The sequence below is a fragment of the Solea solea genome, chromosome 3, assembly GCF_958295425.1.
Source record: "Solea solea chromosome 3, fSolSol10.1, whole genome shotgun sequence".
Taxonomy (NCBI): Eukaryota; Metazoa; Chordata; class Actinopteri; order Pleuronectiformes; family Soleidae; genus Solea; species Solea solea.
In genome coordinates, this window is record NC_081136.1 from 20,483,461 (window position 1) to 20,498,925 (window position 15,465).

Consider the following 15,465-nt stretch of genomic DNA (forward strand, 5'->3'; position numbering starts at 1 on the left):
TTATTGACCTAGTTTCAATTGAGCCATCACCATCACCAGGTGTGAAGTTCCATTGGCTACGGGGGAGTGGCCAACACAGCTGTAACCAACCAGCTCCTAATCAGGTGTTTTTTAAAAAGCAGTATTCACTTTGAAGCGGCAGCATTCACTTCTCCCAATCTGATGAGGGGAAAAGCATCTAGCTGACAGTGTGAAAGCAACACTAGTGTAGAGAGTGAGAGACTGTTTAGCAATGTCTCCAACATTGTGGTATTGGTATCAGGACTGAATAAGTTGGATCAGTGTGTCTGTACCTGATACTAAACCAAGTACAGTTGAGTCAAGTAGTGCTAGAACTGTATAATAGGAAAGCCCCAATAATGTCCCAGGGAGTCCATGTGAGAACACAGCAGGACATTATCTGCATTACCTACAGCAGTGAATGTTTGCTAAAAGCCAGGCTCCACCCCCTCACCTGGTTACTACTGCAGCAAACACCTGCACAAGTAAAACCAAATTCTTTGAACTTCATCTAAATTTCCTGTCTGAAACTGGCTTCAGAGATCAAATTAGGAATGCACAATCCTCCTGAGAAATTATTTTTCCCTTTTCCATAAGCTTGTTGAAACTGAGGAAAAATGGCCTAACTCAAACCCAACTGTCATAGCTAATGGGTGCAGGTTAATACAAGCATTAAAAGGCATTTTAAATGTCTTCTCACTGACACCATGTTTCAGACTGCTTGGATCTGTAAAAAACTGTAACTGGTTAAGTTTGTGGTTAAGATTTATTTGAGTCAAGTAGATTTACTATCTGATTTATTTCCACATCAGAATGTGGCCTGAAACTGTTCTGAGGAAATCTAAATCCATGTGTTTTTTCCCCTGCTTACACTGATAAGCAGGGAAGATTTTTGCCACATCAGAGGAAAAGATCCAATTTAATTTAATCCAGATCTGGTCCAGATTATAGATTTGGAAGCAATTTCAATTTAACATGGTTCAGTCCCATTTAACTGAAAGTTCAGATTAGTATGTCTCGGTGATAGTGAGATCAGGATGAATATTGTTATGTTTATGTAAGATTCTGATAAAAATGTTAAAAAACATTTCAGGTGCCGGTTTGTAAAATACAAGAATTTCAGCTTAGGCGATTGTCTGCCAAAAATATGTTTAAACATTTAAGTAAACACAGCCCATATCTAAAATCATTTGGTCAAAATCTAAGGCAGATTAATAATGAATTGATGTTAGTGTGGCTTCATGTCTATGTGGAAACAGGATTAGATAAGTGAGTAAAGCAGGCATGAGAAAAGACTTCAGAATTTACCTCTGGCTGTAGTGTCTGGTTCCCTGCCTTGGCGGTTTGCCTCTAGCCAATGGTACAAAGCTATGGACGAGCCACATGCAGAAAATCAAACAGAACAAAAACAGCAAAATGTCAAAACTAATACATACAGAGAAGCACAGAATGATTAATGGATGAGAATGAGTGGATCATCAACAGGACACAGAGTATCAATATCACAATAGAGCATGCATTGCAGACATAATGCACTTGTGGAAAATGGAGTATTAGCAGTTAACAACACTTTTACATCTCAGTAGGGATGCGTTTCAATAAATAGTACTAAAGTGGTACCTAGTCCTGATTGATCAGTAAAGAAGTATCAATAAGTGTTTGGACAAATACTGGTGCTTATAGGGGAACTTGAATATTAGAATATGGGCCCTATGTTTATAAATGTGGGTGTATACGTAAGGAAATTGCTCCAGTGTAATCTTACAGGGCAACAACGCCATTCTTCTTTTGCGTAATATTCATAAAAGTGCTTGTTTTCACAATAAATGGCCCGGATTGTTATTGTAAGAGTCTGCCAACATTATCAAGGGCATTGGTTTGGTTCCCAGACTGGTGGGGACACTGCATCGTTGTGTTGTTGGAACAGCACATCCGATGCTAGTAAAATCCGCTCACACATTGCTCTAATTCTAATATTACTAGGGACAATCTGGCTTTCTCTGGATTCTCAGTGACCACATGACAGCCAAGCAGAATTATTGCTGTGAGTCACAGAGGAGACAAGAGAGTGCAGGTGATGTGCTCTTCTGACGTGTCCCCACCAGTCTTGTAACCAAACCCATGCCCTTGAAAATGTTGCCAGACTCTTACAATAACATTCAGACCCATTTATTGGCAAAAACAAGTACTTTTTATGGCTATTGCCCCATAAGACTACACATTGCCGCCCATTGCGGCCTATTGCGGCTGCCACCTGTTGCGGCCTGTTGCGGCTGCCGCCAGAGGCAATCTACTGGATCAATTATGAAACTTTTTGTAAGTACTATTCATGTACACGTATATATTTTTATAGAAATTAAGGAATTGCCCTACAATTGTTTTGGGGGCACATCCAGTCTATTTCTAGTGCCAGTCCCAAGCCCAGATAAATGGGAGGGTTGCATCAGGAGGGCATCTGACATAAAAATCTCTGCCAAATTAAATATGTGGATCATCCACTGTGGCAGCCCTTCTGGAGACAGAAAGGCCAAGAAAGAAAATATTTTAACTTTGTTAGCATTTTTTGATTTCCACCCATCCCCTCAGAATGACCACTGCTGTCAGCTGCATTCATCATTCATTTTTGACTTTGTAAGGCATTGTTAAGGACAGTGCTTAAAAGTTCATGATTTTTTTTCAGATGAATTTGATTTTTTTTTGATCTATCATCTTGCATAATCGCCATTACTGCAGGGGCAGGTCTCAACTGCCTGCTGCTGCCTGCTAGCAGTGACAGTTGCATGGAGAGTCAGATTAGGTGTCAGTGTCAGTATTGATAAAATCCTGATTATACCCATATCCCTACTCTTTTGTGAACAGTCAGGTCAAGTGACCAGAAATGGCTTTGGCTTTTAGCCTAATGAAGCAAAATGCAGGCTAATACAGTATTAGAGATTTAGTGTTAAGAGATGCACACACAGTGGATCATCATCTCAACAGTGTGACCACAGGAGAGAATTTGAAGAAAAGTCTTTTGAAAAGTAAAAGGTGCCAGTTCAGACATGTAACCCTAAATGGAGGGATTGTGTTTTAGAATTAGTGAGCAGATGTCTGGATAAAACCAAACAGCAGCATGTGAACGGCAACAATCACTTCTAGTTCCAACACTTATGTCCGATTATAGACAAACTCCAAATAGTTTTTATAATCAATCACAGAACATAAATCTTACAGTACAGGTCTTCAGTGTGATGTATTTAACTGTATGAACGAAACAGTAGCGAATGTACAAGTATCTTTGTTCAAAAACCGCTTAAAACACCCTTTTCACAATTAACTCAATAGTAAATATGATCTCACCTTGTGTTGAACTTTAAAATATCTGCAACACAATTTCAAGTTTGTAAAACTTTAATGAAGTTGCAAAAACGTCATTAAAACGGTTTTAAAACAAGTTAGATACTGCTGCTGCTACTACTACTACAAGAAATAGGAAACCACTTTTGTGCCTGATACCATATATTAAAACATTCTTGTATCTACTGATCGTAAAATCATGCGACCTTTTACCTGCAATACTCATAATGCAAGTCATACTCACTGCCACATGCCAATGCTCACTGACTCATTGTCTAATGCTTTATCCTAAGAAATGTGGGACAGATCATCAAAATAATAATCTGGTTGGGGATTATGATAAATGGGATTGTGATCTGTGAACGTTGTTATCAAAATATACTCAGCCTCATAGGCTTAGTATATCTGCCTAAAGCATTTTTTTTAATTTCTTTACACTGTGGGCTCATCTGGGTTTTGAGGCACTAAAAAAAATAAGTACAAAGTACAAAGTACAAGAAACAAAGGGGGGTATATAAAGGGGCAACATTAATAGTAAATAATAATAAGGGGAAGGGCTGTGCATAGAGCCTGTGTATAATACTGTAGAATACTATGAGGTCGGTGGAAAATATTGCACATGATGCTGTAGGTACATGATCGAAGCAGCAGTGAAGTGACAGTTCTCAATGACATTAGTCAGCATTTATCAACACACACACCCTCAAGTTAACAATGAGAATGACCATGCTCGGAGTAATGCTAATGCGAAAGCTAAGAGGCGCTAATGCTCTTATGTATCAGCACATAAACCTACTTAGTGGATGTAAATGACACTGACACACTGACAGTGGCAGTAGAACAGCGTATGTTCAGTGTTAAGCTGTTGAAGCCGTTTTGAAGACAAATAAATGCCAAAACCATTCGAGACAGAAACTGGATTTACTGTATGTATTTGTCTGTAACAGTCTGTTACACATAACAACTGTCTGAGTCCATTAGACATAAATCATAGATTGATGAATTAAGCTATTGAACAATTATAATTGAGTATTAAACCAAGCCGTGTAATGTTGATTAATGTGTGTAAGTGCAGTGAAGTTGCTGTCCTACTACAAGCACTGGTCGATAATGAAGCTACCTTTTCAACAACAAAGCACATCATACATGTCTCAGAATCTAGACTTCCTCAAGACTGCCTAAACCGAGACCAAGACCAAGACAGACCTAGTCAAGACCAAGTCGAGACAAGACAGCGAAAAAAAAAAAAAAAACAGACTAGTGTTGACGTTACACCATAACTTGCATGAACTGCATGAAGAACAGCGGCATACTGGGGTTCAGCTGCAGTTTAATTTCAATACATATTAGAAGGTATTATTTCAACTACAGGCAAAACAATACAGAGACAGAGTATGTCATGTGAGCTTACTCACTGTAAATGTATTCACACAGACTGGGTGAGATAAACTATGACGGCTGTAACTGCACTATTAGAGGAGAGATTGAGAGATTAGAGGATTGAGACTGCTGAGGACTGACATGACTGGTCCCAAAGTCATCTGACAAAACAGCAAACACCTCCAACACCATCTTTCACCTCCAACAACTGTCTACAGAATGGGAAATATGTAACTGATTTAAATCAATTGTAACATCAAATTGAAAACACATAAATATAAACTTGAAATTACATCATGTCCCATTGTAGTAGCCAAATTACACTGTATGATATCAACTTCTCTGAAATGGATTAGGCCTAATGTTAAGTCAACACAACGGTGATATGCAGATGTTATTGATTAAGTCAATGATCCCATTTATTTAATCAAACAACACCATTTTAAATACAATACTGCAATCCAACAATACAAAAACATGTGCACACATCACATGCATGCACTTACACACACACACACACACACAAACACAAGACCGCCGAGGCTGGGACAAGACTGAGACCACATAAAATGGGTCGTGAGACTCAAGAGTAAGCTAATTCATTCACAACACGGACTCAATAAAGAAGTAAACACCGTCACTCTGAACATCACATCATCAGTCAGGAGCTCATTCAGCAACAGACTGATCCATCCACACTACACCACAGAGCCACTTTCTATATTACCTTTCTTGTTTTTCATTTTTATGAAATTTATATTCATATTTCATTTTATTTTTCTCTGGGAACCCCCTGGGACCTCTTCATAGAACCCTCGAGGTCCCTAGACCTGTTATTGACAACCCTTGTTTTACCATAGTTTCTGTCCTGTGGGCAAACAGATATCAGATAAACGGAAGCTCAGAGGGGATAGAGCTTTTTCTGTTGCTGCACCGAGATTGTGGAACAATTTTCCACAGCATGTGCATGAAAAGAAAGAAATCAGAAGAGGGCACCAAAAAAAACATTTTTGTTATTATTTCAAAAAATGTTGGTACAGCCTTATCACCCAGAACAGAGGTCAGTGAGACCAGTCAAAACTCAATCAGTAAGCATCAAAGTCCAGTTACACACACACTCACACATAGAATGACTGAAGCCTAATCTGTCAATAACCCAACCATTAATGAATATTTTACCAAACCAGATCTGATGCGTTTGGTTCCATCAGGCTCAGATATGCACATTGTATTTCACACAGAGACATGGGATAATAATAATGTAACCTTAGCATAAAAGGCAAAATTGCATTTCATTTAAAATACTTCATCATATCCAGCTACCTGAGCCCCCACTGCACTGAGAACCAGCCTTAGTTGGTATGTGAATAATGTTTGTTAAACTATGATGCTGTATGCCGTCTACGCCGTCTATACAGGGTCAACAGCAGTTTCTTTTTTAAACATTGTATGAAGCAGTGGAGACAAAGCTTTCAAAATCTCTGCATTATTCAATTTTAACTGACATGTAAACAAAATAAGGTGAAGGCAAACAACTTGAGTTCAGACAATGACCCGAGGTATGGTTAATATCTGACTGTCACACAGAATACACAGCTGTAGACAAAACACAATACAACACAACAGTAAACACAAACACTACAATCTCTGGTAGCATGGCATCATTTCTTTCTGTCTGTGAGTGTGTGCGCGCGCGTGCGCGCGCGTGTGCGTGCGTGCGTGCGTGTGTGTGTGTGTGTGGCAGGCAGGCAGGCATCTCAAAGCAGCCTTCATTACATCATTCACTTTTCACTATCCTGTGTACTTGGTGACACAATACACTTATGCCAGCTAAATTGTGTGTAATGCCTCTGTTGTGAAGATGAAAAGAAAGAGAGATGAACTGGTCAATCTAAAATGTTGGTACATTGTTTACTCAGCCTTATCACCCAGAACAGAGGTCAGTGAGATAAGTTGGAACTCAATCGGTAAAACGTCAAAGTCCAGTTACACACACAATGGCGGAAGCCTAATCTGTGAATAACCCAACCATTAAAAAATATTTACAAAATCAGACCTGATGCATCTGTTCCATCAGGCTCAGCTATTCACATTGTATGTCACACAGAGACATGGAGAAATTAATGTAACCTTAGTATAAAAGGCAAAATTGCATTTCATGTAAAATACTTCATCATATCCAGCTACCCGAACAGCACTACTTACTTGTAAATATTTGGGGCAGATTAATCAAAGCCAGTCAATTAGTTAACCCAAAACATAACTACTATCATTTTGATTTTACAGGGATCAGTGTTTGTGAGTGAATATCCAACTTATCATTTCTGAGTGTAGGGAATGGTCCATACCTGGTCTCAACGTCTCAGGCACACCCACAGAAAATAAATAAAAGCATAAATAAATACATAAATAAATGCATAATAAATAAATAAATAAATGTATGAATAAATACAGGAATAAATAAATAAATGCATAAATAAATACATTTATAAATAAATAAATGCATAAATAAATGAATAAACTAAATAAAAGTTTACATTTATTTCAACATTTCTGTTCACCTACATTTATTTATTTCTGTATTTTTGTGTCCATACGTTAATGAGGTAGGTCCTAACCTCAGTCAACAGCAGGATTGGTTACAGGAGTGTGCTCGATTCGGGTCGACTACTTCTGCCTTACTAGCGGCGCTGAGTGTACAGGTATGTTGTTGGCTACCATCACTCTCAGCACTGTTGCCAACTCCTCAGTAAGGAAACTGACACATATGATACATATCAGACATAACATACAGTACATGTTATGTCTGATGTTTATCAAATGCAGTGATGTATTTTTGTGTGAGACTGAGTGAGGAAACATTTACATTTACACCCCCCTCTGTAAGCCACGGCGGGAACGGCGATGGCCATGCGCATGCACGATTCATCAGGAGCCGTGGGGTGGTGAGCGCCTCCTTTCTGCGCTGACTGCAGACTGGGAGGCTACTGTGAGACTGACCGCCTGTGAGTGCTTTGGGAGGGGGAGGGGGAGAGGATACCGGCAGCACCCGCTGCTTGTTGAGCACAGTAACTGCAGAGTGATATGTGCTTTGATGTGAGAGTCTCCAAACACCACAAACGTCTCCAATAACACCACAAAAGACACTAGATTTGTTGCTAGTCGCTTTAGACAAAAAAGTAGGCACCACTGAGCAGGTCTGCCAGTGGCCTCCCGGTTGAGGCCATTAACATTAACATATGGACACAGAAATACAGAAATAAATAAATATAGTTGAACAGAAAAGTTGAAATAAATGTAAGGCATTTTATTCTTTTATTTTTTTATTCATGCATGTATTCATTTATTTATCCATTTATATTTGCATTTATTCCTGTATTTATGTATACTTTTATTTATGCATTTCTCTATTTATACATAGGTCATGTTTCGTCCTCCATATTATTTAACTGTAAAATTAACATTATTTTACTGTCACTTAAAAAAAAATTATGTTAATGAAAAATAGTGCAACCTAATTTAGAACGTCTGAGTAGTCACACAGCATATAATTAAAGGCACTTTTGTAAGGAAAGAAATAGCTGTTACTGGTTAACAATGTTCACAAAATCTCTATCTGAAGTTGGCTACAAGCACAGAATGCAAACCCTAATACATTTTTATTTGTGAATGAAAATCAGAGCCTAACCAATGATGGTTCGGTCATGTATTTACCATATGAGGAAAAAAAAAAATCCACAGCATCTTATTGTACAGTACATTACTTTTTATTTTTAGAAATATCAGTGGTACAAAAAAGGAACATTAAATAAAAACGTTAGATCAGTATAATAAACTGTCACAAACAGTTCTAATGAAAACAAAAATATGATGTACACCACCAGCCATTTTATGTCCAAATGTAAACAGGATCTTACACATGGGTAAGTGTGTAAGTCCAAGAAGTCGGCGATAACAGGGGAGTGGGTGAGTGAATGATTTATGGACCACTTCTGACCACAATCCAGCCTCGTTTTTGTGCCTATACCTTTCACTGCAACTGCTCACATATCAAAAAATATATCACCATCTTAAATTAAGTCCCACTCAAAGCCCCGTCAAGAAGGTGGACTGGATCCCCTCACAAATGACATGTCAAGGCTGACTATCCAGCGCTGATCAAAGCTTCCTGCCGTTTCACCTGAAACAAATGTCAAATGTTCAACTGATCAACTGTGTCATATCCAGGAGAAACAACATACAGCTCTACGGGATACCAGAAAATACATTAGGCACTTCAATGGTGGACTTTGTTAACAATCTGCTCATCACCGACCTCACCCTGCCAGACGGAGTCATCTTAGAGATCCACAGAGCACCAGTGGCGAAACCCGACCCAAACTCACCTCCTAGATCTATTAGCATGAACTTTCTACGATTCGAAATCAAAGAGATGGTGCTAAAGGTGTGTGCAGGTGAAAAGCATATTTTTTTGACCACGATTACTCAGACGAAGTAATGATTAAGTGCAGAGCCTATAAAGAAATCAAGAAGGCTTTAAAAGAAAAAGGAATACGATTTCAGAAATGTTCAGTTTTGAATTATATAAGGACAAAGTAATGTTCCATTTATTTTCAACTTATATTACATTCAGTTTCAAGATGCAGAGTTTGCATTTTTTTTTCTGTCTTCTACTTACAGACCCTTCTAATGTATAGCCCTCTTTAGCCTTACAAAACTGCGTAGTCACTACTAAACCTACAGAATAATGCATCTGACTGGCTGGATTACATTCAGACTAATGTTGGACATGTCTAGGAGGAATGGAAGACAATAAACTTAAAAAGGAAAAGATTCAAGCATGTGTTCTCATTACATGTCATTTGCATGACATGTACATGTTACATGAACGGATCAAAACACAACAGAGGAGTGGCCATTTTGATCTCAGGGAATGTTGTTTATGAACATTTAACCCAAATAACCAACAAGGAAGGTACATTTATTTTGATTAAAGGCAAGATTGATGGTGTTTTAATAACTCTGTATAATGTATACGCAGGGTGGGAATTTTACCTCATTTTACTTCAATCTAACCTTAAACCCAAACATAGACTCTTCTGGCACAAGAACTCACTAATCCAAGAATATTGTTAAAATAACACACACCTTAATGGCAGAATTAGATAACGACTAAGTATTATACTTATTTCTCCTCCCCACACTCGACATACTCAAGAATTGACTATTTCCTGATGTTTAAGAAGGACAAACACTGGGTTGAAAAATGTCACATAGGATGTATGGATAAATTTATATGTCAGTAAACATAGGAACTAGACTCAAAGAAACACTCTGGAAACTGAATTCCAGTTTCCTAAATAAAGACACAGCTGAACACTTAATGAACGACATAGAGGAGTATTTACAATTCAATGATAATGGCTCTGGGACACATGCAAAATCGTAATGAGAGGCAAATTAATCGCTATGACGTCCCTGTTTAAGAAATGCAGGAAGGAAAAACTGAAATGACTCCAAAACTAACTAAAAATACTAGAACAGCATAAAAATATATTAAATTCAAATATAAAATAGAGATGAAAATGAAAAAAAGTGAATTAAATGAAATATATACACAGGAAATTCTGACGCTGGCTTTGAGTGTGACCGGCTGATGATTGGCTGTTCTGCCTGAAGTCCCGCCTCTCTTGGTGTGTTAGATTTATTGTTCAGCTCATGCTGAGAAGGCGGGAACTAGCTGGTTCATAGTTCACACACTATAGAGTTTTGACTTATTTTCCAATACCGTCCGTCACTTTTGGACATATGGAAGCCCACAGTTATCAATATTGATAATAAAAGACATTAAGACATTATTTAATTATCATATAAACAAGCTGTGTTAAATATCTATGTGAAATAATTGAGTATTAATTTTCACAGATACAATTTTTATTTTATTAGTCATGTTTGTTCCAATTTTAACAAGTCCGTTTTTATTTCTGTTAAAATTGTAACAGTATTGTATTTTTGAATTAATTACAGTATATTATAGTCATGCAGGAAAGAGATTTGTTTTATTTTTTTCAAGGAGCTTTGGGGGTAAGGGTTAGGGATATCAGTGACCTGCAAATTGGCATGTGGCTTAAATTTATGACGGACTGTTTATTCTTTAAAGGTTTTGCTTCTGGAAAACATTTCATCTAATATGCTATAATGCTTTGGGGGAAACCCCAATTACATCACAGAAAAAAAATCGAGATATATATCGAGTATCGCCATTCAGCTAAAAAATATCGAGATATGACTTTTAGTCCATATCGCCCAGCCCTAGCATGTTTAAATGAATATGACTCCTCTCAGGTTATAAATTAAATGTTCAAAAAACACAGATTCTTAGTTTTGACTACAACCCTTCTACTGATCTCCGTCAGGAATATCATCTTAACTGGGATGAAAAATCTATAAAATATCTAGGAAGTCATATCCCTAAAGATCTGTCAAGAATAGCAGATATCAATTATAAACCTCTTAATAATAAGGAAATTATGGAAGATATTCATAGATGGAGCCTCAGCTCACATTTAATCCCATTTAATCCATCAAGATGAACATCCTGCCAAGGGTTTTATACTTTTTCAGTCATAACCCTTAGAAGCATTACAAAAGAATGGGACAGATTAATTTCTAGATACATATGGGCTGGGGAAAAACCTAGGATACTTTATAAAACACTTCATCTGTCAAAAGAAAAAGAAGAACTAGCTCTTCCTATTCTAAAGGACTATTACAAGGCAGCCCAACTTAGGCCTTTAATAGGGCCGGATGGAAAAATATTGAACAAACAATGGGAAAAGGATTCCCAGTCACTGCGTTGATTGGAGATCCATTACTACACAAACACCTAAAAGATCAAGATAATCCATGAATCACTAATTCATTACAGCTTTGGAGTGATGTATTGAATCAGTTCAATTTAAAAAAGACATTTGAAATCTTGAAATGGTTTGTATATGACCCGCAATTTACACCTAGTCAACACAACCATAGATTCAAGGGATGGACCTCCTTAGGGCTTACAATATACTATTCACTAATAAGTAAAGGTACAGTTAGGAGTTTCTAAGATCTCAAGGATACCGCTGCACTGAGGCAGAGGAGGCTCCAGGGGGTGGTGAAGACGGCCCAGAGGATTATTGGCTGCCCCCTCCCCTCCCTGAATGATATCTACTCTTACTGATGCCTCAGCAGGACTGAGCGCATCACTCCGGACAGATTCCACTCCGCCCACCCCCTCTTTGAACTGTTGTCCTCAGGCAGGCGCTACAGGTCCATTAGAACCCGGACCAACAGACTGAGAGACAGCTTCTTTCCCCAAGCCATCACCAGATTGAACTCTCATGCACACTAACCCCCACCCCCCACACCACAACACACTACCCCAATATTATTAATTGTATGAATTGTTCCTATAATACTGCACTGCATTGTCCGATTGCTTATCGCTGTCATTATTTAGGATTGTTTGCCTGGCAAACAAATTTATTTATTTATTTTTATGTCATATTTATGTTTTATTTTATTTTTTTCACACCTACGGAGAAGCCTCAAGTTTCAATGGACAGTGAGTTGTAGCAGTGGAGGTGAGAGTGTTCACCTGCATGCAAAAGCAGTGCACACTGCTGGGAGGGGGTCTTTAGGCTTAAGTACATAACAGTACACTTGTGCACAGGAATGAGCAGGGCAAATGTCTGCCCTGCTCAAAGGGCTTGAGGTGTCTCAAGCTTTAGGAAAATACACTTTTATTGAACGCAGTAACGTATAATCTTTTAAACAATTATTGACAATAATTTAACAGAAAACATATTAACAACCAACCATATACAGCAAGAACAATTCAAAAGGTCTGTGAGTCTCCATGCATCTTCCCACTCCCTCCCCTGTCCCCATCACAATCCTCCCCTCCACCCATCGTTAACGCCTCCGGCCCTCCGAACATTTCTTGGATAATCCTATCCAAATAATATGTAGGCTAACGTATCTCTGTGAAGTAATCACACAGTCACAGTGGTCCTCACACATAGTATTGCTGAGTTCGAGACAGTGGGAATTTTCCGACCTCCTACTAGAAAAAGTACACTGGAACTCCACTCAAAGTCGGAGTCCTTACTTGTGAACTCGGCACAAATCCATCTACCCAGAGTTCATGGAGAATCAGTTATCTGACGGCACGCAACAATGGGAATGACATGCATCTGGAAATTTCAACTGGGAAATTCCGACCTCTGATTTTGTCTTTGAACACTGCATAAGGTCCGTCCCGGGCAAAAAGTAAATAAACGTGCATGTGGAATACATATAATCTTTGTATCAAAGATGGATCTTCCAAATGTTTAGTTCACAGATAAGCCTATAGGCCTAGATGTGTTTCCTTGCTATTTCTATCAATTGATTGCGTTTGCTGTAACGTTACTGTGCAATACTCACATCTACCCGGTGCTTGTTAAAATCACAATAAAAAGTAAATGACAAAAAAAAGATAAACAGGCAAGTACTTACTTCGATTGGTGGGACAGCAGTATAATAGTCTTGTTGCATCTGTAATGTCAGAAACATGTCAATTAAAAAATAAATAAAATACGACTGAACAGTCCAATTGAAATACACCTGCAGCTTTTGTTTATAAGGCAACCACACTTACACAGATTTGAAGAAGCAGTAAGATACAGCAAAGCATATCTTAATGTTAATTTAACTGTTGAAGTGACAAGTTATACACTGTCATGAATTATTATGCTTCATGAATTCAATAAAAATGTGTCCACATTTTAACCAAAGATGTAGAAATTAAAATAAGCTTGTGATGTCTGATTGAATGCTAGCTAGCAGCTGAATCCTTCAGTCAAGTCATGCGCATATTCAGTAGTGCAAACAAACTGAAAACATCTCTGATAGACTTTGTGCCAATGTATTAAAAAAAATTGCTACTCACCAAACAACTAATCCTTAGGATGGAGATGGATGAAGAAAAGTACAGATCCAGCTTCACATGTGTTTCTCAGGTGCTTTTCTCAAAATGCAAAAAAATAATGCAAGATACTGTTACCTAGTGGCACTTAACGGACGCATTTTAGGAATACATTATACACTGCCTGGCCAAAAAAAGTCGCCACCTTTTTACAGTAGCTGTTTATTGTTGGTAGTCTTGGCAGTTGGTCAGGTCTAGGTTCAGCAACATTATGTGCCCAAAGAATGCGATCAGATGACTACCTGAATATACTGAATGACCAGATTATTCCATTTAAAATAGATGAAAAAATATATATATTTTTTTTTCTTCCCTGATGGCACGGGCATATTCCAAGATGACAATGCCAGGATTCATCAGGCTCAAGTTGTGAAAAAGTGGTTCAGGGAGCATGAGACATCATTTTCACACATGGATTGGCCACCACAGAGTCCAGACCCCATTGAGAATCTTTGGGATGTGCTGGAAAAGGCTTTGTGCAGTGCTCTGACTCTCCCATCATCAATACAAGATCTTGGTGAAAAATTAATGCAACACTGGGCGGAAATAAATCTTGTGACATTGCAGAAGCTTATTGAAACAATGCCTATGTTTAAAGTTAAAGGCGGTCCAACCAAATATTAGAGTGTGACCCTTTTTTTTTTTTTTTTAGGTATGTTAAAAAACAGAAAATGGAGTGTGACATTTTTTTGTGTATTAACAGTCAAGTGCTGTATTTATAAATAAAAGGTTAATGTTACTGTTGAAATCATGCTGTGAATTTACAGCAATTGTTTACAGGGCAGGTTTTACAGTATGTTAAACATTAAAAATTTATACAAATACACAATAGGATAAAGTGCATGTCGAATGCACAAATACACAGTAATCAACGCTGATTTGCTGACATCGTGCCAAGAGGCTGTGGAACCAGTCTGTGCGCCAACAAGGGAGCGCTAAGTCTAAACCACGGCTCATACCCATCTATTGAACCAATCACACTTCAACACATAGAGATATAGACTATAATAGATCTTAATTCTCCATATCACATGCTCTTCTGAGCTGCACCGCCACTGAGCCCACAGCTGGGTTTTGTACCAACAATAAACCTTGTAACTATACAGAACTTTCCTCTCATATCTCAAAACATGAAATCGACACGGCCCCAAGTGAAAATGTTCCTCTTATTTTCACTGCATTACTGATATTTACTTTAATAAATGCAGAAATTCAATGTTGCCGTTTTAAATTTAGAGTCAAAATAAAATACATCTGTTAAAACAAACAACCAACTGGATTATTTATCAGAAAAACATTTACTTGTCTGTCTGCCCATATTTTGGCAAAGTAAAAACAAATAAAATATAATAAATTACATCTGTGTTGGCAATGTTAACAGCTGCTGCTACTACTTGTTCGCACAAAAAAAACATAAATTCCTTTGGAATGCATTTGTATCAGAATCTATATTAGTTTCGGCAAAGGTATAACAGAATCGGACCAGAACAAAAAAAAGGGGCATCACTACATGGCACCTCTGCACTTAACTATTAATCATCCATTCACCCACTGAAGGAATTAGCCATCAGGGTCAACCTGAGGTTCATTGTCTTTTCCAAGGACATGTCCAAATGCAGACTGCAGGCTCAAACCAATGACATGCTCTAGCTCCTGATCCACAGCCTCCCCATTCACTGAAGGGAATGTATTATCTTGAGAAACAACGAAACCCTGATGTAAAAATATCATAATGTTGC

The 15,465-nt window shown here is 38.0% G+C and overlaps 1 protein-coding gene across 2 annotated transcripts in view; it reads right to left on the reverse strand.

The window, feature by feature from the left end:
* Positions 1-15,465, reverse strand: part of dennd5b (DENN/MADD domain containing 5B) — a 68,182-nt gene that overhangs the window by 45,944 nt on the left and 6,773 nt on the right. Inside the window, exon 2 of one of the 2 annotated variants that reach the window (XM_058625029.1) lies at positions 1,309-1,368. The exons of the other annotated variant lie outside the window; for it this stretch is intronic. Coding sequence (XP_058481012.1) covers positions 1,309-1,368 — 60 coding nt within the window. The remainder of the gene's footprint in view (positions 1-1,308; positions 1,369-15,465) is intronic. 2 annotated transcript variants of the gene reach the window in all.